The sequence below is a fragment of the Tachypleus tridentatus genome, chromosome 12, assembly GCF_004210375.1.
Source record: "Tachypleus tridentatus isolate NWPU-2018 chromosome 12, ASM421037v1, whole genome shotgun sequence".
NCBI classification, from domain to species: domain Eukaryota; kingdom Metazoa; phylum Arthropoda; class Merostomata; order Xiphosura; family Limulidae; genus Tachypleus; species Tachypleus tridentatus.
Window position 1 is genome coordinate 118749388 of NC_134836.1, and position 24922 is coordinate 118774309.

A 24922-nucleotide genomic window follows, 5' to 3' on the forward strand; every position below is an offset into this window, starting at 1 on the left:
CACTGCCTAATTTACAACAGATAATCCTGGATGCGTCTCTTAAACGTTTTGAAATTTGTAACATTATTATTTCTTATTTCCATATACATCAAAACATCGAACATCACGTATACCCAGATGTTCTCCAATTTCCACCTTATCAACAATATGTACAGGGTGGCCCGTAAGTCCCTACCAATCCATATATCTTATGTATCTGTGTGCTGTCCCTCATTCTCGCTGCATATTATGCGACGCCATGTCCTGTGAGCCATTTTCCTCAACATTTCAGAAGTTATTGTTCCAAATGCCGCGGTAACAGCTGCCTTCAAGTTATCATTAGTATTATTGAATATAGCATAATAACTTATGGACGGGTAGGGACTTACGGGCCACCCTGTATATTTGAAGATAAAAATAAATCTAAAACAGCATTGTTTATAGTAAGTTCCTTGACTAATTGGTGAAGAAAGCTATCTTGAACAGTTTCCAAAACCTTCCTCCTTCCTTGTTTGACTGTAGAATTTCCCAATATGTGCTTGAATTTAAAATTAACCACAATTATGACATCATTAACAGTTGAAATCTTAATATTATTGTAAAGTTTCTCACTAATTTTATTGGTATCATTTGATAGCATCTAACAAGTTCCCAGTGAAAGCCTTTATATCCACTAGTAGAAACCCAAATTAATTCAATTTCCTTGCTATTATCTTTGACTTCACCATATTGTGACTCACAGTTTTCACATGTAACCACTCTTTAATATTCTATCCATATTAAATAACCTGTAACCGTGTATTTCAAAGAAACTTCTGTCATCAAAATTTAAACACATGTCAGTTATTCACATTATATCAAAATTTAAACACATGTCAGTTATTCACATTATATCAACATTTAAACACATGTCAGTTATTCACATTATATCAACATTTAAACACATGTCAGTTATTCACATTATATCAACATTTAAACACATGTCAGTTATTCACATTATATCAACATTTAAACACATGTCAGTTATTCACATTATATCAAAATTTAAACACATGTCAGTTATTCACATTATATCAAAATTTAAACACATGTCAGTTATTCACATTATATCAAAATTTAAACACATGTCAGTTATTCACATTATATCAAAATTTAAACACATGTCAGTTATTCACATTATATCAAAATTTAAACACATGTCAGTTATTCACATTATATCAAAATTTAAACACATGTCAGTTATTCACATTATATCAAAATTTAAACACATGTCAGTTATTCACATTATATCAAAATTTAAACACATGTCAGTTATTCACATTATATCAAAATTTAAACACATGTCAGTTATTCACATTATATCAAAATTTAAACACATGTCAGTTATTCACATTATATCAAAATTTAAACACATGTCAGTTATTCACATTATATCAAAATTTAAACACATGTCAGTTATTCACATTATATCAAAATTTAAACACATGTCAGTTATTCACATTATATCAAAATTTAAACACATGTCAGTTATTCACATTATATCAAAATTTAAACACATGTCAGTTATTCACATTATATCAAAATTTAAACACATGTCAGTTATTCACATTATATCAAAATTTAAACACATGTCAGTTATTCACATTATATCAAAATTTAAACACATGTCAGTTATTCACATTATATCAAAATTTAAACACATGTCAGTTATTCACATTATATCAAAATTTAAACACATGTCAGTTATTCACATTATATCAAAATTTAAACACATGTCAGTTATTCACATTATATCAAAATTTAAACACATGTCAGTTATTCACATTATATCAAAATTTAAACACATGTCAGTTATTCACATTATATCAAAATTTAAACACATGTCAGTTATTCACATTATATCAAAATTTAAACACATGTCAGTTATTCACATTATATCAAAATTTAAACACATGTCAGTTATTCACATTATATCAAAATTTAAACACATGTCAGTTATTCACATTATATCAAAATTTAAACACATGTCAGTTATTCACATTATATCAAAATTTAAACACATGTCAGTTATTCACATTATATCAAAATTTAAACATGTCAGTTATTCACATTATATCAAAATTTAAACACGTCAGTTATTCACATTATATCAAAATTTAAACATGTCAGTTATTCACATTATATCAAAATTTAAACACATGTCAGTTATTCACATTATATCAAAATTTAAACACATGTCAGTTATTCACATTATATCAAAATTTAAACACATGTCAGTTATTCACATTATATCAAAATTTAAACACATGTCAGTTATTCACATTATATCAAAATTTAAACACATGTCAGTTATTCACATTATATCAAAATTTAAACACATGTCAGTTATTCACATTATATCAAAATTTAAACATATGTCAGTTATTCACATTATATCAAAATTCTCCATTCCTACCAGTGCTCTAAAGTAATCTGTTTTATTTCTAACATTACAATAGTAACAGTTAAGCCTATTTTTATAACTACTACTATAATCATTTTATATATTAAACTTTCCTCTGCCTATTTCTTATTATTTTTGTATTTATCCTGGCCCTCACCACTGTCTAGTCCTATTTTAAAACTCCCCTTACAGCTAACCTTAGCAACCAACCCAGCCGCTACAATGTTTAAATGTAAACCATCCATTCAAAAACAGCTCCTTTCTTCCAATGAACTGATCCAAGTCCAAGCAGCTTATCTGGTCATCCTTACATACTAACCCAAGCCTAGTTATCTTGCCCTAGTGACCGATTTTTAACTTTACCCTACAGTTCATTCTGAGCACTATACCTGATTAAATCAAGTTATGGCCTGTTTCTTCTAATGTCTTTATGAACCCCTTGTACTTATTACCTCCCCTAACCTACCATTCCCCACATCATTAGGGTCTACATGCACCATAATAACTGCATCTCTGCTCGCCCCTTTTTACTATATTGTATACTATTATTAATCACGTACACAAATTACTGTAAATCCTAACTGCACTACTCTTGATATGGTTACTGAATCCTTTAAACTGTACCTGTTGTGTACCATGTAGCCACGTGGTCACAAGTTAAAACTGCCTTAAAAACACTAAGTTATACAGCTGGTTTTATCGGTCTGTAGATGCTCACATTTCTATAAAATATCTACAACACTTACTTAATTCATGTCCTCATGCACTGTATTAGGCCTTATTTTGTTAAACTCAATACTACATAATTTGTAGCGTGTTCACCACAGATATCAAAACCTAATTTTGAGACTCACCATTCAGGTCACTAGAGGGGGAAGGAAGCTTTTGAGTTACCTTTGTCAAATAAAGTACATTAATATAAAAATTGTGTATTTGATAAATGTGCGAGAATTTCATCACAGTTCAATTAGCAAGGTATATATGTACCAAAGTTAAATGTTCTAAATTACAATGCTAACTTTGGCCATACCCTTCTTTTCAGGTTTAATACCAGTTTTCAGTACCAATCCTGTACAGCAACTGTATGTTCTTTTTAGGTTTAACACTAGGTTTCCAGTACAAATCCTAAAAAGCAAGCATGTCTATTTTTCTGGTTCAATAAGATGTGTCCAGAACTAAGTTTTTCTCTATTGTAATATAATTTAGTGTAATCTATAGACACTTTCGTTGAACAATTTTGGTTTTACAATTTAAACAAGTATAAATATTTGCTACACATGTATTACAAATTAAAATTTTCTAAATTCCAATGCAAGTTAAAAACATTTAGTCGAGAAGTACTATTTGTAACCTAAATTATCACATTCAAAAAGACTAATACATCACAATTTGTTTTTACCCCATTGCCTAGAGGGATGGTGGATAAAGTACTCAGACTCACAAATTTGAATTCCATCACTGAATGTTATTGGCAATTCCACTTCTGGTTGTTAAAACGTATGGCAGAGTTGTTAGTAGATGGTTTTTGACTAGCTGCTTCAAATATACTCCAGCACTTCTAAATAAAAGATGACTGGTTCACACAGTCCTCAAGTAGCTTTGTACAAGAAATTATAGATTTCTGAAATAGGATAAATTACAAGGTAATTAAATCAGAGAATATTTGACCTCACAAAATATTTTGCTGTTCACCATTACTGTGTGTAATCTTTGGTTTGTTGTTTCGTTGTATGGTTTGAATTTTGCATAAAGCTACACGAGGGCTATCTGCACTAGCTGTCTCTAATTTAGCAGTGTAAGACTAGTGGAAAGGCAGCTAGTCATCACCACCCACTGCCAACTCTTGGGTTACTCTCTTACCAATAAATAGTTGAATTAACTGTCACATTATAACGCCTCCACGGCTGCAAGGACAAGAATGTTTGGTGTGATAGGGATTTGAATCCCCGACCCTCGAATTACGAGTCGAGTGCCTCAACCACCTGGCCTTGTTTCCTTGTATAATAACAGGTGTGTTTAAGAAGTTTATTTCCTGGTTGAGTTACGTTATTTATCTCACTAAACCCATTATAGTCTGTCAACTTTTCAAATGATACGTGATCTTACGGACTTGTAGCTCTAGGAAACAAAAACTGAGTAACTGTCCTCTTAATTTGTGTGAAAGATAGAGAAAACAAAACACTTAAGTGTGTGATCCTATAAAACTTGTGAATCTAAGAAACAGCCAGATTATACAAGATACTAATCAAGCATTCACAAGGACAAACTTTATTTATGTTCAAGTTACAGAAAAACAAATCTACCACATACAATTTAGGCTTATACTGCACCTCAACTTGATTTGTTGGAATATCATGATCTCACTCAAGACTTCTTACTCCCCAACCCCCATCACTTGTAATTCTGTGGAAGGAATCCTCCCCAAATACGTGCTTCAAAGTTTCATAAAAAATCACACGACGTGCTTGTACATCAACTATTTTGGGCCCTCGGTAATGAGATAATTAATCCCAAATGGAGAAATGGAGGTGAAAGGAAAAAAAAAACACAAAGAAATGTGGAATTTTATTTATAAAATTAATACGTAATTCAGTACGAGGCCTCCTGTAGTTCTGTTCCAGTAATTTAACTTATGCAAGATAATAAAAAGGTACAGATAATGAACAGAACTAAAAGAGTAAAACAAACAATATTACAAAACAGTGTCCGATATTCTAAAGACCACTTAATTAACCAGAAGAGAAATGGTGATGTAACTGATTCTTAAACTTAAGTGGCTTTAAGGAAACAAACATTAAAAAATGATTTCTGTCTCATCAGAGCAGATTTTTAAATTAATATTATTAATATTGAGGAGAAGAAAAATATTGGAGGAGGGTATTCCGGTGAGGATATCAACCGAAAGATGAAGATATTTAACTAGATTACAACAACATCCATTATTTCTGATTTCGCAGCTGGCTGGATAGCCAGTCCAGACCTTCGTAAAGACCATCTCCACTGGTTGCACATGTAGCTTGGATGTACCAGTTTCTATTCCTTAAAGAATGAAGTCCAAGTTTATCTGTTATTTCTGCTGCATTCATAGCATTGGGCAAGTCCTAAAGGGAAAAAAATCATATCCAAATGAGTTATACAACTGAAGTCTCTTGAACACTAATTTCAGCTTACTAAAAATATAGGGGATGCCATGAAATCTTATAAACAGTGACCGTTGGTATAATAAGTGTCAATTAATAAAGTAGATTGTGATCTCCTACTCTCGAGCCAAGTGCACAAACCTTATCAGGATGAAAAAAAAACACATTTAAATAAACTTCAAATGTTTCTGAATTAAGTTTTTCTGTTAAATCACCAACATTCTTAATGAAAACAAAATTGTCTTTACCTAACAGAGACTCTATTAAATCACCAACATTCTTAATGAAAACAAAATTGTCTTTACCTAACAGAGACTATTAAATCACCAACATTCTTAATGAAAACAAAATTGTCTTTACCTAACAGACTCTATTAAATCACCAACATTCTTAATGAAAACAAAATTGTCTTTACCTAACAGAGGCTCTATTAAATCACCAACATTCTTAATGAAAACAAAATTGTCTTTACCTAACAGAGACTCTAAATCAACAAATCTTTTTAGTTTTGTTGTCTACATATTTTATTTTATTCTATCAATATATAGAATAATAACAGTATTAGGCTATACTTTTGTTGTTAATAGTCATGACTTAAAAGCTTTTACTGGAATGCAGTGTTGCCAAAATACACTGGTTTTCTACATATATTAGAAATTGTTAATTAATAGATTTTACCAATAATTATTCTATGAATATGCCAAGAATTCATTTGACGTAAGATCTTAATTTTCACTGGCTCATAAAAGGAGCTTACCTACATCTGACTACCTCAAGTGTACTTTTCTGCCTCTTTGTTAGGCATGACTGATTTCACAAAATTTATTTTATTAAGCTATAAAAGAAGAGACAAAATCACAAAGTTCTCATAACATGACATTAATCTAATAATCACTAACAAAAACTGAACTATACAACACATTTTTAAACAGTTATGTAAATAAAGTTGAAATAAACTAAACGCTTCTAAAAATAATTATATTTAAATTTAAATGGTCAAATATATGAAACATCTAGCACACACAAATATAAAAACTTATGTAACCATACACACACACACATTATTTTATCCCAAAGAAAAAATAAATTTGCTGGAATAATTATACAAAACAATATAATTATATTAATTCTGTTGTCTTTAAAAATACATTAACAAAATAGTAACAACTGCTCATTAGATGAAAACTGTGACTACCTTGTGTACAGTTGTATTTTCCACAGATGTCTCGGGAATTCCTCACAATGATGAAGTAATTATTACAACATATTCTGTTGGTCAAAAAGAACAAGTTTGTTCCCATTGTTCCAGAAATCTACATGTTTCTAAGGCACCGTTTATGCCTAAGATAAATGTTTGCCTAGTGCAGGTTACTACTTATAATGGTTTTCTCAGAAAACTTTACAGTTCAACTTTAATATGCCAAATTCATTCATCAAGAGACTAAAACAGTAACAGACTACTATCAAAACATCAGCTCTAAGTTGATGAACAAGTTTAAATAGCTTTAAATACTTATTACATGCAAGTATTGTAATTTGTCTGGAATTGTTAGTCAAGTACAAATACTCCTTTGTTACACCCTAGTCATTCAAACGATTAAGTGTAAATACCTGTTTATTAGCAAAGATTAATAAAACAGCATCTCTCAGTTCATCTTCTCCCAACATTCTCATGAGTTCTTCTCTTGCTTCTCCTATACGTTCTCTGTCATTACTATCCACAACAAATATAAGTCCTACGGGGTAAAGAAATACACACACATCTAAGATGGAACGTCAAATACAATTGACTAATCATTCAAAATACACACACACACATATATGCAATCTTATAATAAATTTATGTGACACATTAAATTCCACTTAAGAACAATCTTCTTAATAAAATACTTTTAGGTTTTTAATTATTTGACCTAACTCAGCCTCAATCTTACCAAACTGAAAACACAACTTTCGGACATAGTACATCAAGGTTTCTCAAACATGAGAACTGTTAAAAGTCCTAGTTTCACATGCTCATGTTATAAAATACTTGATGTTTTCTTCTATACATTTAAATAAATTTAAAACTCACCACAACAATAAATGTAAAATATGTTATTTCAGGTTCCCAAGTCTAATATTAATGTTTTATTTAGTAATACACCTTCAAAAACATGATATTTTGTTCTTTATTAAGCCTTTTGCATTAATCAAATGTTTTACAGATTGCTAGAAGATGTGGGAACATGATGACCAACACAGGATAAACTTTTGAAATCTGTCCAATACTGACTAATGATAGCTGGACTTACAATCCATCCAATACTGACCTAGAATGGTTAGGGTTATGATCTGCCCACCAATGACTGAGAATGGTTAGGTTTACAGTTTACCCAACACTGATAAGAGCTTCATATGCATTCTAATGAGTTTTCACTAAATGTTCAAATTAGCAGCAAATAAGTACTTTTAACAAACTTTGAGAAAATTAACTTTATTAACATTTTAAATGTTAAGGTGTACACCTTTCTATGATACGTTATCATGTTTCATGTAACTTTAGTGAGATTCAAGATGCAGACAATCTACCCATACAGTTTGTTTGTATTTAAGTAAAAAGCTACTCAGTGGTCCAGCTGTCAGGGACAGGAGTAGTGAAATAAAGCTACATTACCTCATGAATGGTTTTTTTATTTAATCCATGCCACATGGTCACCAGTAAAGCAGTACTATTGGATTGTGCATTCCTGATCAGAAAAACCAACTAAAAAATGAAATAACTCACATGGTTTTAGGTGTTAAGTCTTCACTTACTGCCCCAAGAAACTTCGACCAATTATAATTCATAGGCCATTCTACTGTAATTATCTTCATATTAAACTTATCTTTAGATAGTTTTAACACATTTATCTAACTGTAATCCATAACCTACTTTATAACATGTTTTATTCACTTTGTATAGTCTTGACACACAGACTGGAAAGCTCACATCACACAATTTATAAATACTAATACAGATATATGCATACAGATATTCCACCACTGAATCACCTGGTGCAATAAAGTTGTTCATTAATTAATATTATTTATTGTCAATACAAGAACAGTTTTAATGACTATAATAAATACAAAAGGTTATTTAAATACAGCTTATTTTTTGTGTGACATTTTAAATATTTTTCTTTATATAATTCAAATAATAGGACTTCAATTAACAAAAAACAAATTAACATACTTCTGATTTCAAAATTTTAACAACTGATACATTAACTCCAACGGGCATAGTCCCAGCAACCAACCCTAACCATTTTGTTATATTTTTCATATTATAAATTTTAATATAGTAAGTGTATCCTCAAGAAATTTTACAGGTTGTCAGTAAACAAAGTTTTCACATGCAAATATCAGATTTTTTAAGTAATGTTTTTCTTGTACACTTTCTTTTCAAATGTTGACTGTGCAAAGTAATTTTGATTTTATCATTAAAAATATTTTTATGTATCAGAAGTTTCAGATTTCACACACAAAAGCTTAATGTCTGTATAGTTACAAAATGCTTCTTAAAAAAAAAAAAAACTTCTGTTATTTTCATTATTGTGTATCTGAATGGGTTTGGTCAATTTGATCTACCTTGTAACCATCATAAACAAGGAAATATATAAGTTGTGCTTTTTCATTTTAGAATGACTATGGATTATAACAAAAACAAATGTTTAATCTGCATAACTCATTAAAGATCTTAACATTACACATCTATATATAGATGTTTATTACTTTTATTTCATTGACCTTACAGGCATGCCCAAATAACATTAAAGTTAAAATGGTGCAGCATGTACACTTTACCACATCCAAGTATATAAAACTGACCCTAACAAAGTGAACTGTATTAGCTGTGTTTCAGTGGACTAGTATTTTGTAAAATACAGACACATTTCAATTATTATATATTTAAAATGTACATATATTATTACTGTTTACAATCGAGTTCTTATCTTAAAGCATAGAACAGCAGACAAAGAAGTATAGCAGACAACTGTACCTTCTAGTTACAAACGTTGTACTTGTTTGTTGCTTACCATCTCTTGCTAATCTCAAATTTTCCCACATGGAAACTTTAAAAGATTTTTTTTTTAGGTTTTATATATACATTTTAAAATAACAAAAAGAGAGTAAATTATTATATCAATAAGCTTAGTAACTAAGCTGTATATAGTACTGAAATACGATTTTTGAAACTCGCTAATTCATTAACTTTCTGCTTGGAATCTATCATGGAAAGTAAGGTTCCCGTGTAGATACTTCACAATGAAGGCTGAGCAAACACTAGGGAAACGTTCTAAGCTCTCAATTGGTTAGATACTCATCACCGAGTATTTGTACATAAGCAAGCATTTTCAAAAATGAAATGGCATTACCACCTTTGTTGATTCAAATATATTAATATCTCAGAAAACAGAAAATATTTGATGTTTTTATTCTATATTCTTGCTTGTCAGTATCAGTAATTTGAGTTCCTAGTTCATATAAAACTACATACTTAGTATTTAGACAACATAAACATCTAATTTGAACCAATGCACATTCAACATACCACGCAACTCACAGAAATGTATTCATGCAGTTCTTTAAATATTTGAAATTAACTCATGTATAATAAAGTTTTAATTATAGCCTACAATTTCATACAGACTTAGTGGCATACATTCATAAAATTGTTAATGCAAGTGAACAAACATGATGACAGCCTTTAACCCATGACCATAAGACGGCCTGTGTTGGCAGTGTTAATTATTATAAACATTAACTAAGCAGCACAAAACATGTTAAGTTTAATATAAAAACTGGTTGTGTCCACAGTAGAATTCTGGTATTACATGGATTATTTGAAATCTCCTAAATACAAAATCAAACTCGTTAATGCAAAATTAATGAGGTGCTTTTAACTAGAATGAATAGCTTTTTTTAAATTCAGTTTTACAATTACAATGTGCATGTTCATGAGAGTAAAAAGTTCTGTACGTGTTTCCAGACTTTCCCTACAAAGCGAGTCAACTGGACCTCAACTCTCACTTTACCAAGTTGAGCATTACAAAATTTGGCAAACTTTTAGGAAATAAATTAATATAAAACAAATTTTTGGATGGAGAATTTCTTTCAACTATTTGACCATTAATTTCAGTTTCTACAAAGCCAGCCTGAGAGGAAGTTGGTTTTTAATCTAAGAATGAAAATAGTGTTTAGTTATGGTTTAGATTTCATTTATACAAGCTTTAAAAAAACCCATAAAAATATCATTTTTCTTTCATTAAAACTTGTCATTATATTCTCTATCCTAATACTAACTGTGGTAAAATTATCAATGAACTGTAGGAAATGTATCACAAAGAACAGGGACTTTTTCAGTCTTCAAAAATATCACTTAACATTTAAAGTTTTTATATATTTACAATTTAAATTGTTAACTTTGTCATATCCATTGTCTCAATTTCATAATATCATTGTCTGTACTTTGGGTCACCAACCTACACTAAAAGAAACAAATTACAGAGAACATCACCTGTTGTCAACACCATGATCAAAGTGCATGACGTGATTTTTGCAAGTGCGAGTGTATGTGTGCTAGGCCTTATATTGTTTTCACTAAGTCATCCAAATAACTTAATATATACAATATGTAAGACCCACAGCATATCAAGCATTGGAACAAAATGTCTTAATATTACTAAAATCTATCTAACTTTCTAAATTAGTTATAAACAGGTTAAACAAAATTATGATATTGCAGTACATCAAAACCAAATACTTCTGTCAGCTAATGGTATGTGAGAAATCTATATGATGGCTCTAAGATTTCTATACAGAACACAACCTTTTTATATTTGTCACAAACAAGTCCATCAGCTTTGTAGTGACTGTTACTAAAGATTACAAATGTAAATACCATGTAAATCAAGGTAACAGGTTCAAATGTCAGATGTGTGTGTGTTGTGACATATCTGCTTTCTTTTAAAACTACATTTTATGATACCCACATAATAAAACTTAGTTTCTTAGATCAAAAAAACTCAAGTTATCAATAATGACAAGCAACAATATATAATAAAAACCTCTTGTTTCTTCTATTTGCCAAAGTATTATATCTAGTGAATTCACCAGTGTCTCCACCTACCTTCTCCACTTCTCTCACTTACATGTTTGTAACAAACCATAATTGAAAAGGTCTCAAAGTAATGTGGTACATATAAACAGTTTTTTTTTTTTTTTTTTTAGACAAACACGGTTCAGTTGGGAAACCCATTATGTTACAGTGGAATTTTATGATATCAATATACAATCTTATTATTTCGAAATATATGTATAAATTCTAGAAAAATGTCTTTTCCATCAACACGAGATTCACTGAGGCTGAAGCAAGTGTAACACTCAAGTACAAACATCTTAATCAGTAGAAACGATCATTTTCTATGTATTATTCTTTTACTGTTCCTCTATTTCTGTACAGAAAAGTAACTGAAGTTTACAACTTTATTCGTTTACAGTATTAATATACACACACACGCACACTTGGCGTGTTCACACCATAACAGACGTTCCTACTTTGTAAAGACCAGCTTTATGCTATTCGCTAGGATAACAGTTAGCTACACGTCCACCATGATATCCAAATCGAGTGATGGTGTTAAGGTAAATAAAAACTAATATATACCGTTACAAGATTTAAACTAGTTAGAATTACTGTTACATTATGCAGTAATTCTAAGTAACATATACCGTTACAAGATTTAAACTAGTTAGAATACATATCTGTGGTTTCCTGTTACATTATGCAGTAATTCTAAGTAACATATACCGATACAAGATTTAAACTAGTTAGAATACATATCTGTGGTTTCCTGTTACATTATGCAGTAATTCTAAGTAACATATACCGATACAAAATTTAAGCTAGTTAGAATACATATCTGTGGTTTCCTGTTACATTATGCAGTAATTCTAAGTAACATATACCGATACAAGATTTAAGCTAGTTAGAATACATATCTGTGGTTTCCTGTTACATTATGCAGTAATTCTAAGTAACATATACCGATACAAGATTTAAGCTAGTTAGAATACATATTTGTGGTTTCCTGTTACATTATGCAGTAATTCTAAGTAACATATACCGATACAAGATTTAAACTAGTTAGAATACATATTTGTGGTTTCCTGTTACATTATGCAGTAATTCTAAGTAACATATACCGTTACAAGATTTAAACTAGTTAGAATACATATTTGTGGTTTCCTGTTACATTATGCAGTAATTCTAAGTAACATATACCAATACAAGATTTAAACTAGTTAGAATACATATTTGTGGTTTCCTGTTACATTATGCAGTAATTCTAAGTAACATATACCGATACAAGATTTAAACTAGTTAGAATACATATTTGTGGTTTCCTGTTACATTATGCAGTAATTCTAAGTAACATATACCATTACAAGATTTAAACTAGTTAGAATACATATTTGTGGTTTCCTGTTACATTATGCAGTAATTCTAAGTAATATATACTGTTACAAGATTTAAATTACAGGGTGTTCGAAAAGTCACTGTGCAGTTTTGAAAGCAACAATAACAGCATTCATTCAGTCTATTTCAAGCCAGCAACTGATAGCGGTGTTTAGAAACAAAATAAGAAGGATCCAGGCCTATATTGATGCCAACGGGGGTCACTTTCAACATTGTTTATAATTGTCATTCATATTTACCTCCTGTATTCTATATTGAAACGTGTCTGTTAATAAATATTTGTGGTTTCCTGTTACATTATGCAGTAATTCTACAATGAAAACAAACAAACCTTATTTATTAATATTTTTATGGTAATTAATGAAGTTGGTTAAATCCAAACCCTGTATAGTTTAAGGTAGAAAAAAAAACACAGAAAATGTAGTTTTTCTAAATAAAAACTTATTCTTAAGGAGTTGATATTGTACAAATTAAATGTGACAACTTTCAGAGGAAGTAAAGTATTGTAGAGTTAAAATTAAGATTACTTTCCACATTAGATAGTGTTTCAAAAGAAACAATTTATGAACAAACAATTAAATGGTCTTAACACTTAATTAATAATAATAAAAGACCGATATTTCGTTCATGAAAACCTTGTAATACTTCCTAATAGTCTGAAAACCTCCTAAAGATATCTATACATTTTCAAAACATATACGATTATTCTCTTGGTTACAGGCTGAATGTGGGGTGTAATCCATACCCAAAATTAAATTTTGAATGAATACCTTAAAAGATCATAGCATAATGCAGACAGACCCAGTAATAAGAAGGGTTACTTTAACCAACAAGCTACATGTATTCGAAGTACAAATTTCTACCTTGTGTATTTTGAAAGTAGGGGTTACTTTAACCAACAAGCTACATGTATTTGAAGTACAAATTTCTACCTTGTGTATTTTGAAAGTAGTGACGCCATAAAGGTCTAATCTTGTCTTGACCTCCAACATCCCATACTGTGAAACTGATGTTTTTATATTCCACTGTTTCCACATTAAAACCTGAAAAACAAATAGGAGATTGTGGACATATATGCATGAGACACCAATACATCTTGTACATTGTTCATTCTATAAGTATATTAAAAACTACAGAAACATGTTTGGATTTAAACATGGTTCGTGGGGATAACAAAACATTTTTTAAATTTGTTTTTGTGAATTTCCTTAGCATCAGAACACATATTAAACATAACAAACAGTACTGATACAAACATTCACTCAGTGGGACACCAAACAGTTACTTGTTCACAATAATTCATATAATTTTGTTTATTCAAAATTTCTCTGAAAGTTTATATACTCTTCAAAAAAAAAAAAAAATGCAAAAGGCAAAATTTGAGACATATTGTTAACAATTTTATTCCGGGTAGTTCTGTATGACATGTGTGAAACTTTGCACATTCACTGCTGAACATCCAAAGTCTGCAAAGGCGAAGTTCACGCTCACTAGGTGGAGTTCAACTTCACTCAACGTCAATAATGAGTATGCCCCCCGTGAGCATCAACAACTGCTTGGCATCTCCTGCCCATGGAAGCGATGAGATGACGAATCACATCCTGTGGAATGGCTGTCCACTCAGCCTGCAAAGCTGCTGCAAGCTGAGGTAGAGTCTGCGGTTGAGGTTGTCGCCGTCGCAGACGCCAGTCCAACTCGTCCCAAAGATGTTTGATGGGGTTTAAATCTGGTGATCTGGAGGGCCAGGGAAGAACATTGATGTTGTGGTGTCTCAAGAAGACAGTGGTGAGTCGGGCTGTGTGAGAACGGTATTGTCATGTTGAAAACGCCGTTGGCGCTCACCATGATGGGTTGCACATGGGGCCTAAGAATCTCGTTGACGGTTGCGTGCGGTCTGATCGAAATCCTACGCAGCCCTGGTATGGTTGAGGCAGTAGATGTCGCGAGTGGCGGTCCTATCCCGGTGTGATGTAACCGGATGTAGCGATCTTGTGCGGGCGGTCACGAAGTCATCCATGTTGTTGAGGTCTGCCAGATCGCGGGGTGGACATTCACAGCTCTGGCAATATCTGATCGAGATTCGCCTGCTTCCAAGCGATCAATGGCGTTGTTGCGTTGTGCTTCAGTCAGTCTTGGCGTAACTGTATTGCGTGTCGGTGGCTTAACACTGAGCTATGAAAACCAAGAATCCGTCACTTTTATAGGGATTTTGCACATGTTGCACTTGCAGAACATGCAGATCTCTCAAACAAATTTATTGGACACAAATGCGTTTTGGCGAAAAATCCGATGTTTTCCTCCGTTTTCAAAGTGCACAACTTTTATTGTCATTTTGGTCTGACAATCAGTGCCTTAACACGTGTAACATCACATACTCTGAGCTTGTAACGTTATTACATATATTTCTCTTTAAAATAACAAAAATATCCTTTTTGCGTTTCTTGTTTTGAAGAGTATATATTAGGTATGAATAATTATATTTGAACTTATGTTCCCAGAAGCTTAAAAGAAAAATTAATATTTTCTTACAAATTTTAATAATTTACAAAAATGTTCAACAGTACTGCTTTTTATTCAGCACATCAAGTCAGAATTTTTACAATTCTTTTCCTGACATAATTTCTATGCAGCATAGTATATATATATACTGCCTAACAAACATCTGCCAAACACTTTGAGTTTGCAGTAACTCAAACCACGAGTTGTGTTTATCTATTTGAAGACCTACTGAAACCCCTAATAAAATAAGCAACCTACAACAAAAACCTTTGACAAAGTAAAAGCCACTTCTTCCAACACTTAAAAATAAATAGGACATATCATCTTTCCATTAATTGTGATTTATGTGGATATATTCTTGAAGTTTTTCTTAAATTCCTCATGGCCCCCCCTGTGGTACTCCAGAGAAGTGTACAATTTATCTTTAGAAGAAATGATTACTTTGTTCTAATAAGCACTTTGCTCTGAAGTATATGTTGTAGCCAGTCTAATTTGGAAATTGGATTTTTTAAATAACAAACTATGGTATATACAGTATATACTTACATTTCATAGCATAGAACTAACACTTCTAGGTATAAAAGCTTCTAATTCACTGCAAAAGTTCTAAGTATAAAAGTTGGGTTCAAGATAAATTTGTATTAGCCACATACATATGGTAAATACCTAAGTAACAGATAAACTAAATAAAAGTTTACTTTCAAGTAATATAACTATACTGAGCAGCATTACAAACATAACAGGTAATAAAATGAGTTGTTTCATACAGGTTGAGCAATAACAGTGCAAACATGCCTGGGTTTTAAAGTTGTTTAACTGTATGTACGTTGCTGTGTTTTTAACGTCTTAGTATAACTGAAATACTTTATAAATGTTTGTCATTGTTTTTGGAAAATTCATGATGAAAATAAAGATATACAATATTGTACATAATTTTGTGTTGTCTAAAGAATTACACTTTCCAAAAACCATGATGTTTATGTTTCAATGTTATTTTAAATTCCAAAGCTATTACACTTTCCCTTAAAATTAAGCATTATGGTAAACTGAGTGTGTACAAAACCTGGTGGTTGTCGTAACAATCAGTGTCAGGCTACTGTACTTTGGACAGAATTCATTTCTTTGGTCTAGTATCACAAGTATAACTAGCACACATGGAAAATAATTTTAAAACTCTTTAACCCATCCTTCCATCATGTTATACATTTGTATTCAGTTTTCCACAGTTAGTATACAAGATCGTCCAACTGTAATTTGTTTTCCAAGACAGACTAGTTACCTCCAACTACAAGACTTAAACAGATAATTTATCTACACTGTTTCAGCATAAGTGACCACTGTACACATGAGAACTGGCTGCTGACATATTAATCCTAAAATTACTTGTAAAGTTCACGTGGACTGCAACGTCCTATAAAGCATTTCTCTAAACTACTTATAATCCAAATTACTTGGGGATCCATGATGTTGTTCATTAAAAATTCCAAACAAAATAAGTCATAAAAAACTGTAGCTAAAACAATCCATGAATATTACAATTAATCGTACTATGTTTTGCAAGAACATACAGAAGAACATGATTCAATAAATGTTGTCATCCTGATATAGCAACAATTATGGTACAACATCTGCAAGTACACTGTAGGAAAACAATGATGTGGAAAACCTAAAGTTCAAATATTTAGAATTATCAACAGTCAAGAGGTAAACAGGATTGGGATGATTCAAATGTAAACAGCCGAAGTGGTATTGGAACGTTACTGCCCAGAAAGAGAGAAGGAAACCACTATTTGATGATAAATCTAGATGATGTATAACAAAGAGAAAATCTCCTAAACTAAACTGAATGAGCGATAGAAATAATGAAGAATATGCAAGTTGAAAACCAAGAGAGTCACGAGAAGGAAGAAAAGAAACATTGAATGCGATGTCAGATAAAACACAGGAAGAGGCTGAGAACATTAGAGGGATTTGAAAATGTTACGAGAAGGGTAGCAGACAAGGGGTAATTAATGGTGCTGACGGCAGTAAAAAAAAACATGGACACATCATAAAACTACTTTGAATGATCACTTATAGAACAGAACCATAGATTGTTTTACTGTGGAGAATGATCTTTAGCAGAAAACACATCAATATTGCTCTTCAATACTGCACTAAAAACAACAAAATTCTGTTTCAGCATCAGGGATTTAACCTGAGATACAATAATAAAATCAAATTATAAGTTTACTTGTCCATGCAGATGATGTGGACAACAGGGCAAAAAGCAAAGAAACAGTTACTGAATTAGCATTATCTTTCAAACAAAAGGTTCAACAGATTTATTGTTAATTTAATCTGTAAAAAAAAAAAAAATTATAAAAAGGTATTTAAAGATTAAGTTGCACAACAGAGTTGTGAAGGTAAGTACCGAGTTCAAACATCTGGGAATCACAAGGACAAATGGTAATAATTTAAAGAAAGTGATTAATAGAATTGTATTTGTGTATAGATCATTCTGAAGCCTAAAAGAAATGCTAGGTACAAGTCAGTAGAAAACTAAAATTAGATTATTTACTAACATTATAAAATCAGTTGTCCTATACAGATTGGAAAAAATGGTCACTTATGAAATATTTAGAAAACAAAAGTATTTTTAATATGGTTTTATGTAGAATATTAGAGCTAGTTTCAGGCAGATTAACCAATACTGTAAAAGCACAAATGAGATGACACAGGCATATTACCAGAGTGAAAGAAAACAAGACTGCTCAAGATTGTTATAGTTACCACAAGGTAGAAAACCAGAGATAACACTGCTTAGGACACAAGATTGTTATAGTTACCACAAGGTAGGAAACCAGAGATAACACTGCTTGGGACACAAGATTGTTAGTTACCACAAGGTAGAAAACCAGAGATAACACTGCTTAGGACACAAGATTGTTATAGTTACCACAAGGTAGAAAACCAGAGATAACACTGCTTAGGACACAAGATTGTTATAGTTACCACAAGGTAGGAAACCAGAGATAACACTGCTTAGGACACAAGATTGTTAGTTACCACAAGGTAGAAAACCAGAAATAACACTGCTTAGGACACAAGATTGTTAGTTACCACAAGGTAGAAAACCAGAGATAACACTGCTTAGAACACCTCTGGTAATGCAGAAGATAAAGAATTGTCACAGGTTGCAAAAAATGGAGGTGGACACTCCATCATTAGTTGCTGGTATAAAAACAATTGACCAATATGAGGGTTAACTAATCACAGTTTTTTCTTTCAGAACCACATTTGTTGTGTTGATCTATATATTATGGGCATCAAAGATAAGGGAAGATACTTCCCTTGGTTAACTTATTCTAAATACAAAATTTTTACCTATGGTAGGAATTGTAGTAACAATTTCCCCTAACTTCAGTTTATAGAGAATCGTTGTTTTCCCAGCTGCATCGAGTCCTACCATCAATATCCGCATCTCCTTCTTTCCAAACAGACCTTTGAAGAGTGAAACAAATATATTCCCCATGGGTGAGTTGAGCTTTGATCACTTGTGGGCCTAGAACAAGGAACAACGATTAACGTTTCAGAGTGTGCGAATGTGCAATGATTAACGTTTCAGAGTGTGCGTATGTGCAATGATTAACGTTTCAGAGTCTGCGTATGTGCTGGTAAGATCACTGGTTATGAAATTTTCTGCTAACACCTGCTATAAAATTGTTCGTTCAAGAAGCAATATATTAATCAATTGGCTGTTGGTTTTGAAAGCTGGCCACAGAATTCTTAGGCTGATAAGTTTGTTTGTTTTTTATTAGCCACAGTAGTCCCGAGACCCTGTTTCTTGTGATACGGCACTACTAGCAGGTTGGTAAAACTTATATTTTCAAAAATTATTTTACCACCACCAAAAGTAAAAAAAATATGATTTCAAAAACTGATTTTGATTAAGCCCATAGAAGCCCCTGGGGTCTGGACTTGGTGCATGTAATTAATTTTCACAAAACATTTGATAAGGTGTCACACAAATGATGAACTAAAAAAAAAAAATTCATATTTCAATAAAGATTGGTCAGTTGGTTTGTGGAATGAATGGATGGCAGAGAGCAAACTGTTATAAGTGAAGTCCATTGAAACTTTAGCCTTACTACTAGAAGAGTGCCTCAATAGTCACTGCCTGATATGTCCTTACTACTAGAAGAGTACCCCAAAGGTCAATCCCTGTGGGCCTTTGCTTTTATTAATATTGAATAAGCGAATACTTAGTTTGTTGAATTTGAGGCAAATTAATATCTCAGACTAGATATCTTACAGCCAAAAATATACCTGAAGTGGATCTAACTAAGAAAAATAGGGAAGGTGGGTTCAATGCAACTTTTAATCATTCTGGTCTCAAAAAGCTAAGGTTTTCTTAATGCAAGTGTTTCATGTCACTAAAGTACAAATTTAGTTACCATCAGAGAATATCCTGATCACCTTGCAGGATTCAACAAAGGATCATCAAGTCCTTTGAGTGTTCTTACTCACATACATAAAAACTTAAACCCTTTAAAAAATTATGAATTCCCCTATTAAACTTCCATGATATCCTATCCTCCACAACTTCTAATATCAGCTCGTTACTTTTCCAATTCTTAAATGTGGGTCATCTCATCCTATTACTTTAGAGCAAAGCATATAGAGATGTGGGTCATCTCATCCTATTACTTTAGAGCAAAGCATAGAGAGACGTGGGTCATCTCATCCTATTACTTTAGAGCAAAGCACAGAGAGACGTGGGTCATCTCATCCTATTACTTTAGAGCAAAGCACAGAGAGATGTGGCTCATCTCATCCTATTACTTTAGAGCAAAGCACAGAGAGACGTGGGTCATCTCATCCTATTACTTTAGAGCAAAGCACAGAGAGACGTGGGTCATCTCATCCTATTACTTTAGAGCAAAGCACAGAGAGACGTGGGTCATCTCATCCTATTACTTTAGAGCAAAACACAGAGAGACGTGGGTCATCTCATCCTATTACTTTAGAGCAAAGCACAGAGAGACGTGGGTCATCTCATCCTATTACTTTAGAGCAAAGCACAGAGAGACGTGGGTCATCTCATCCTATTACTTTAGAGCAAAGCACAGAGAGACGTGGGTCATCTCATCCTATTACTTTAGAGCAAAGCACAGAGAGACGTGGGTCATCTCTTATCCTATTACTTTAGAGCAAAGCACAGAGAGACGTGGGTCATCTCTTATCCTATTACTTTAGAGCAAAGCACAGAGAGACGTGGGTCATCTCATCCTATTACTTTAGAGCAAAGCACAGAGAGACGTGGGTCATCTCATCCTATTACTTTAGAGCAAAGCACAGAGAGACGTGGGTCATCTCATCCTATTACTTTAGAGCAAAGCACAGAGAGACGTGGGTCATCTCATCCTATTACTTTAGAGCAAAGCACAGAGAGATGTGGGTCATCTCATCCTATTACTTTAGAGCAAAGCACAGAGAGACGTGGGTCATCTCATCCTATTACTTTAGAGCAAAGCATAGAGAGACGTGGGTCATCTCATCCTATTACTTTAGAGCAAAGCATAGAGAGACGTGGGTCATCTCATCCTATTACTTTAGAGCAAAGCATAGAGAGACGTGGGTCATCTCATCCTATTACTTTAGAGCAAAGCATAGAGAGACGTGGGTCATCTCATCCTATTACTTTAGAGCAAAGCATAGAGAGACGTGGGTCATCTCATCCTATTACTTTAGAGCAAAGCATAGAGAGACGTGGGTCATCTCATCCTATTACTTTAGAGCAAAGCACAGAGACGTGGGTCATCTCATCCTATTACTTTAGAGCAAAGCATAGAGAGACGTGGGTCATCTCATCCTATTACTTTAGAGCAAAGCACAGAGAGACGTGGGTCATCTCATCCTATTACTTTAGAGCAAAGCACAGAGAGACGTGGGTCATCTCTTATCCTATTACCTTAGAGCAAAGCACAGAGAGACGTGGGTCATCTCTATCCTATTACTTTAGAGCAAAGCACAGAGAGATGTGGATCATCTCATCCTATTACTTAAGAGCAAAGCATAGAGAGATGTGGGTCATCTCATCCTATTACTTTAGAGCAAAGCACAGAGAGAGATGTGGGTCATCTCTATCCTATTACTTTAGAGCAAAGCACAGAGAGATTTGAAGTCTTGATTCTGTCAATTCAATGGATAATCTTGTATACTTTAGTCAGAGAACCTATTACCTTCTTAAGATAAAACAGATCTTAAACTATACAGATAAATCCATTCTTGGCATCACCTGAGAAATCCTCTTATTAAATATTTTCCAACAAACCAACATCTTTTTTTTTTAGATGAGAATCCCAAAACTTTACATGACCAAAGGAGATGTTTCCTTGAAAGTTCTTGTAATGAATTATACCAATACATCAAAGACTTGGTAATGGGTAATGTTGATGTCTATCATCCACTTATCACTAAATGAATTTTTGTCTTCAAAATGTTTATTCTATAAGACGAGTTTTGGAAATCAGATGAATATTTAACCTTTCCATTTCATTACAGAAGAAAAAAAACATAATACATTATCAAATAACCATCCTGCCTAGTTTTAAGCACCAAGTGAAATCACCCAGAATTTTACTACACTCCAGAGAAAACAGTTTTTACTATTAGAACATTCATATATCTTAGTTTCAAAACTGTATTTCCAGTATCTAGTTAAGTTTTCCAATGACCATTACCCTCAAATGTATTTGTTTGTAGTTATGCACAGTTACACGATGGGCTATCTGTGCTATCCTTACCACAGATATCAAAAACAAGTTTTTAGCATTATAATTCATTGCTAAGATGGTACAAGTACAGAAAGCTAAATCTACAAAGGACACCTACATCTACATGTAGACAGATCACTAATTTTGCAGTATTTGGTAGAATAAATTGTGTTTTTGTAACAAACAATACAATAAACCTTTAGACATACCAACATGACAGTAAAGAGCACCCTCTGACAGTTTACATGCATTACTTTGTAACAACAATAAGAATAATAATGATGATTAATAAGTATTAATTACAATAAAAATATTATCACAAATTATATAAACATATAAATTACAACACTGAAAGCTTATCAGTGTTCACGATCATGCAATTATAAACTACCAGATTTCTAGTATTGCATTAGATTATTCCTGGCCACTTGTAGCAAACACACACACACAGTCTTTGCAAATTCCACTGCAAATGTTTTATTCAATTTCTTCTAGGTTGAAAACAATTCAGTCTCATAATTTACTGTAACTCATTCCATATTGTACTATCAACACTCACAAGGGTAATGTGTATGTTTAGAAAATTTGTGGGCCACTAGTAGTCCACAATCTATTACAACTTTTGTGAATGTAAGTTATTTTAGATTTATGAAAGAACTTCCATGACAGGATAAGTTTCCCACTGAGAAAGACTAAAGACAGGAGTTCATCTTAACTTGGTATACCTTGTCTCAATCAACATAGTAGAACAGGTACATATACTAATAAACATTTAGGATCTTACAACTTCACTGACTGATTGAAAGTTAAAACCATCGCTGATGTTAAGTGCAACTTAAACATCAACGTGCACTCACTCACTAACCTTGATGATTCTAAAATACTTCATACACGAACGTCTTCAGAAAACGTCATACTAAAACTAGTTCAACTTGAACACAACAACTTTTACATTTAAGCTGTAACTTTTAAAGTTTAAAATTCAATAAAATTATAAGCTGTTCTTATAAGTTGTAACCATTAAATGTGATTGGTCCCTAAATTATGTTGCAGCAAACACGCTTATTTATTAGGCACGAATCCCACGATTTAACTGTCCTCGCAAGTTACAGCCTTAAGTTATTTCAACTGCAATGTTAAGAAAATTCAAATTATTTTATTAAATGAATTAACTTTAAAACTGTTTTGTTTTTAAGATACAAACTTCCTGTCTACAGCATGTTAGTTATGACGTTTACTTCTTCTACCATTAAGGATATTTAAGATATAATAACGTAAACTTTCATAAAATTAAAGTGACTGAAAACAAATGTTACACCTTAGGCCTCTACGGAATATACTGTGCCTCCTTTTTGCATTACTGTATTATAGTGACTAAAAGTAATTATAAGAGTGTGTTAAATAACTGAAAGCTACTGTTACCGTATCATTAGTTAAAACAAAAATAAACTTACAATTTCAAAATAAAATTAAAATTCACAAAGCGAAGAAATACCAGCAACTTACAGCAGTACTACTGAATAACTACCGCGCCAGTACTAACACCAGAAAATCACAGTTGATTATACGAGGTTATAAATCACTAAACTGTTGAAAAACAAACATCAATTCACCTTTATTTATATGAGTTCGAATATGACACAATCACCTTAGCAAACCAATACAGTTAACGTACAAAATGGCTGGTATGGAAAAAGGCTCGCAATCCCTGCCACGTCAAGATGGATGCCGCAAAACACCTAGCGTATTCTGGTTCGTAGTCGATTATCACGTGAGTTGGAGTCATCGTTTGGGAAATTACCACTCGATGACGCCACTCAAAATCATACACCTACACATTTCAAAATGTACTTCTTCTGGTTAATAAACATATTGAAAATACTAGATATATCTTCGCAAAGTGACCCATAGTGTTTTGTTTCAAGGGCAAATAAAATTAACATTAAGAGTAATAAATATTTTTATCTCTTGCATTTGAAGTACTTATGTCATACTGTGTTGTAGCCTACAAAGTGCATAATTCTTCTCATGATTCATAGCATGCACACGTTTCACTGACGTCACACCAAAACAAATCATGACATTGAGCGTTCCTTATGTCACATCATTTTAGCGTCTACTAACAGACAACGCACGACTGTAGAGCGATGCAAGTAGTTCAAATAAGTAACCCATCTAGGAGGCCTTTGGCCCTCTTTCGGGGAATGACCATAGTTCAAAGTATATATGAAAATAAGCCATGATAAATAGCATTGACCAAGATCTCTTCCATTTCAAAAAAAGTACAGAAAATCAATGGTATCATAGCTCTAAAATGCTGTTGTCAGGGAAATATATCAGGTCAACCCATAAGTAACGTCCGAAAATTTAATATAGAAAGTGCATCATCATTTCTGTCTTTGTAGAAGGTTTTAATGACTAAAATATGTAGTAGGACGTGTATAAAAATGTTCAGACAAATAAAAGAAACTAACCAAACTCCACTTTTTCAGATCATTAATCAAATAAACCCTTATGAAGATGGATGTGTCTGAACACTAGGCAAAAATATCTTGAAGATATTCCATTACTCTGTTGAAGATATTCCATTGCTCTTGAA

The 24922-nt window shown here is 32.4% G+C and overlaps 1 protein-coding gene across 3 annotated transcripts; it reads right to left on the minus strand.

Moving 5' to 3' along the window:
* Nucleotides 1–4674: 4674 nt before the first annotated feature.
* LOC143234491 (ADP-ribosylation factor 1-like) lies at nt 4675–24094 on the minus strand. Of its 3 annotated transcripts, none has more exons than XM_076471884.1 (5): nt 23937–24094; nt 18932–19109; nt 13999–14109; nt 7174–7298; nt 4675–5523 (listed from the first exon to the last, which is right to left on the minus strand). In XM_076471884.1, exons 2-5 carry the CDS (start codon nt 19077–19079, stop codon nt 5362–5364), a joined length of 546 nt encoding a protein of 181 aa, XP_076327999.1. In that variant the 5' UTR covers nt 19080–19109; nt 23937–24094; the 3' UTR covers nt 4675–5361. The 3 variants fall into 3 exon arrangements, with proteins under 3 accessions (XP_076327999.1, XP_076328000.1, XP_076328001.1); XM_076471885.1 differs by having other exon boundaries at nt 23778–24060; XM_076471886.1 differs by having other exon boundaries at nt 23830–24059.
* Nucleotides 24095–24922: the final 828 nt, after the last annotated feature.

Excerpts from the sequence above, each read along its gene's own strand:
- LOC143234491 (XM_076471884.1), bottom strand. The coding sequence starts at position 19,079 with ATGGGGAATATATTTGTTTCACTCTTCAAAGGTCTGTTTGGAAAGAAG. Across the intron at positions 7,299-13,998 it reads CTACTTTCAAAATACACAAG|GACTTATATTTGTTGTGGAT; the intron begins GTAGAAATTTGT and ends TTTACCCCGTAG. Across the intron at positions 5,524-7,173 it reads TAATCTTTGCTAATAAACAG|GACTTGCCCAATGCTATGAA; the intron begins GTATTTACACTT and ends TTTTCCCTTTAG.